This window comes from Gossypium raimondii, chromosome 6 (genome assembly GCF_025698545.1).
Source record: "Gossypium raimondii isolate GPD5lz chromosome 6, ASM2569854v1, whole genome shotgun sequence".
Lineage (NCBI taxonomy): Eukaryota > Viridiplantae > Streptophyta > Magnoliopsida > Malvales > Malvaceae > Gossypium > Gossypium raimondii.
The window spans coordinates 28,287,990-28,291,322 of record NC_068570.1 but is presented as its reverse complement, the minus strand read 5'-3'; the positions used below and the strand labels follow the sequence as shown (position 1 = coordinate 28,291,322).

Here is a 3,333-nt window from a genome sequence, read left to right as displayed (position 1 = left end):
AAATTATTAAGATGATTATATATAACATTTTAATAAATAAAAATATAAAATTATTAAAAATAATATAAATATATTTTTATTTTAAAAAATAAGGAGCTTAAAATAGGTTTAAATTAGCTAATTACAAATATGGATGAAATTTGATAAAATTTTAAATTCATATTTTAGATCGACTCGAACAAACATAAAATATTTTAATATTATGCTTAACTAAACCCAACCCGACTCATTAATGCTTTTAATTGCACCCAGACAAATCGTAATATTTAAGAATGGTCAACAAAAGTAAAAAGAAATTAAAGATGTCTTCAATAAATAATCATAGATATTATGATAGAGAAGGGAGGTTTTCCTTGAATAGTCCTCTAACCTATCCCTAAAAATCCATTTTGTTTTTGTTAAGAAATCGAATATAAGGCTACATTTCCTAATGACAAATAATCTTATTGACAGTAATAATTAAATCCAAATAAAATCTGCTTCTTTGGATATTAATGACCCAGTCTTCTAGGCTCCAGAACAGACAGGCATGCCGGATGCTGGCGGCGGACGGATGCTTGTGGCTTTGGTGCCTCCATTCTTCACTATGAACACCGTGTCCATACCCCAGCTACTATGCCTTTCGAAGTGGCAGTGTGAAAACCAAACCCCTGAAATTCATAAATAATAAATACATGGTTTTAATTCATTGCTAAATTAAATATTAGTGCTTTTAGTTTGGTTCCTTGAATTAATTGAAAACTTACCAGGATTGTTTGCAAAAAACCTAAGGGCAACCCAGCCGCTAGCAGGAACATGCACGGTGTTAATGAGGGGTGGATCAACCAGGTTGTAAGACTTGGGGTCAGTCACGTTATTGAAATTTCCTGAACCACTCCCCACCCGGTAGAAACTGAAACCGTGCAAATGAAATGGATGACTTCCACCAGCACCAAACTGGGTTGCTTGGAAAACGATCTCAACTGCTTCGCCATAGTTCAGCATAACAACCTTTGTCCCCATAGTAACGTTGCGATTTAGAATAGTCAAGTCTCCAGTGAAGTTATAATATTCAGGTGGTTCAAGGGGGAAATCTTTGGTGAAAACACCATTGATGCTCCTTTTGTAGTATGCTTGGAGAATGTCGATAACTGGGAACACAAAGCTGACATTGTTCAAAGCTGCAACAAATCTCTCTTCAGTAATACATACTGAGTCGTTGGTGCAAGGAATGGAGTTTGTAGAGATTGCGATGTAAACTCGTCTATGGATAGCTCTCGGCACTCTCAGTGGTGGGTTCTGTCTCACTCTTAAGTTCCTAATTCGGCTGAGAAAGCTACTTGTAGCGTTTGAATCGTCAGGTTCCGGCAATGATACTAAGGAAGCATTGTTCCTGGGCCCACCAACGCTGTTTTTATACTGGAAAATAGCGGTGGTGAGATTATTGTTAGATGAAGCAGCGCTGTCGTGAAAATTCCTCATGACCATGTAATACTGGCCAATGTTTTGGTTAGCATGGACCAAAACATCCATGGTTTGTCCAGGGGTTATCATGATGTAGTCGGTTGCAAACCTTGTGACGTAGGAAGCATCTTGTGCAACCACTATGAGGGTGTGGTTTGCAATGGAGAAGAACTTCTCTTCATTCATTGCAGCATTGATTATGCGGAGAAGGTACGTGTCCTGGTAATTAACTTCCATCCGGAATATTGTATCTGCAACATGAACGAATGAACGAATTGCTGCTGCAACTAAGAAATGAAATCCATCGAAACTACAAAATATAGAGGCTACGCTTACCATTGCAATCATATGTGTCTCCTAAATGCCCATTAATAGCGTAAGCGTTTGGTATTCCTACAGCCTGGCCGTCTAAAGTTGAATTCCGGATAAGTTCCAAATAGTCGTCATTGTACCATGATTCTGTAAGCAATCAAGAATTATCAACTGAACTTGCTCAACTAAGGTTTTCCAATGGACTGGATTGGATAGTATATAGTTACCAAGTATGATAGTTTGATCAGCATCAGGCGGGTGGAATGGGTAAGTTTCGTGCGGAGCTGGTAGAATAACAAAGGCGCCATGGACGGAGCCACGAGTCCAGTCACTGTGGGCATGCCACCATAGTGTACCTATTTCATCCGACAATATCACTTGGTAAGTGAAGTTTGTTCCTGGCTGAATCGGGCACTGCGTCACGAACTCAGGGCCATCGGACCATGGATTTCTTGGTTGTTTCACACCGTGCCTACGGGAGTCAAATTTTCTTTAATTGATCAGTAGGATGGATGACAATATATATATATAGAGAGAGAGAGAGAGAGAGTGCGTGTGTGTGTGTGTGTGGGTGTGTGTGTGTGTGTGTGTGTGTGTGTGTTAGTAAATTATTACCAGTGAATGGTAAAGCCATAAGATCCATGATTGTGGACATTAACAAACACGGTGTCTCCCCTATGAACCCGAATTTCTGGGCCTGGATAACTATCATTCACCACCAACATCGACTTTGTGGTGCACAGCCTTGTAAAGTTGGACTCTCGGACCTGCCGTTAATAAAAAATAGAGACGATAAACAGTAAATAATATTTATTAAATGTTTAAAAAAAGAAGCAAATGTGGTATGGTATGAGATACAATTACTTACAATGAAGTCATAGTAATGGACATCTGCCATGCATAGCAGCTCAAGGCTACTAAGGAACAAAATCCCTAGCAACCATGGCACACAACCTAGCTTGCATAAACCCATATTTTCCCCCAATCCAATCAACTCCTCTCTCTCAAAATATATAAATAATAATCTATTTAGTCTTAACGTGTTGATCAAGTTGTAAGTTTTGGGGTTACAAAATTCATCAATTTATAGCCGCGAAAAGGATGTGGTGCTAAGTTTCTTACATTGAACAGTAACAAGATTAGTCTTCAACAATGAATACCTAACCTCGTCAAGGTTTGGAAATTCAACAGTCAAATATATATTAATGAAACTACGTAAAGTTCCAACGCAGCTATAATTTACATAACATGGTTTTGGATTGTAATAAATAATTATTACTTTCCGTGTTGATCAATTTCTGGTAGCAGCCCCCAGAATGTATCAGACCATACGCGAAAAGCCATGTCAAAGTCAGCTCATATTTGCCAACATATTTTCTTCCCTTTCCAAATTAATCACTTTTATATTTTGCTTCCTCTAAATGATAATTTGGTAGCCAAAATTAATTTTTGTGCTCAAAATTATTCCAAATAGAGAGAGATTAAGTAAAGTTTATAATGTATTTTTAAATTTGAGATTATTTGGACTATCCAAATTAACATTTAACATTTAGACAAAATAAAATAAGTTAAAATGCG

General features: G+C 37.5%; 1 protein-coding gene across 1 annotated transcript; it reads right to left on the bottom strand.

Annotated features, from left to right (window-relative positions):
- Positions 1 to 286: 286 nt before the first annotated feature.
- On the bottom strand, positions 287 to 2,794 carry LOC105771614 (putative laccase-9). The gene is made up of 6 exons (XM_012593045.2): positions 2,624 to 2,794; positions 2,371 to 2,522; positions 1,983 to 2,227; positions 1,780 to 1,902; positions 747 to 1,694; positions 287 to 650 (listed from the first exon to the last, which is right to left on the bottom strand). Exons 1-6 carry the CDS (start codon positions 2,726 to 2,728, stop codon positions 508 to 510), a joined length of 1,716 nt encoding a protein of 571 aa, XP_012448499.1. The 5' UTR covers positions 2,729 to 2,794; the 3' UTR covers positions 287 to 507.
- Between the last annotated feature and the right edge of the window lie 539 nt (positions 2,795 to 3,333).

Excerpts from the sequence above, each read along its gene's own strand:
- LOC105771614 (XM_012593045.2), bottom strand. The coding sequence starts at position 2,728 with ATGGGTTTATGCAAGCTAGGTTGTGTGCCATGGTTGCTAGGGATTTTG. Across the intron at positions 1,903-1,982 it reads TGATCAAACTATCATACTTG|AATCATGGTACAATGACGAC; the intron begins GTAACTATATAC and ends GATTGCTTACAG. Across the intron at positions 1,695-1,779 it reads AGACACATATGATTGCAATG|ATACAATATTCCGGATGGAA; the intron begins GTAAGCGTAGCC and ends TTCATGTTGCAG.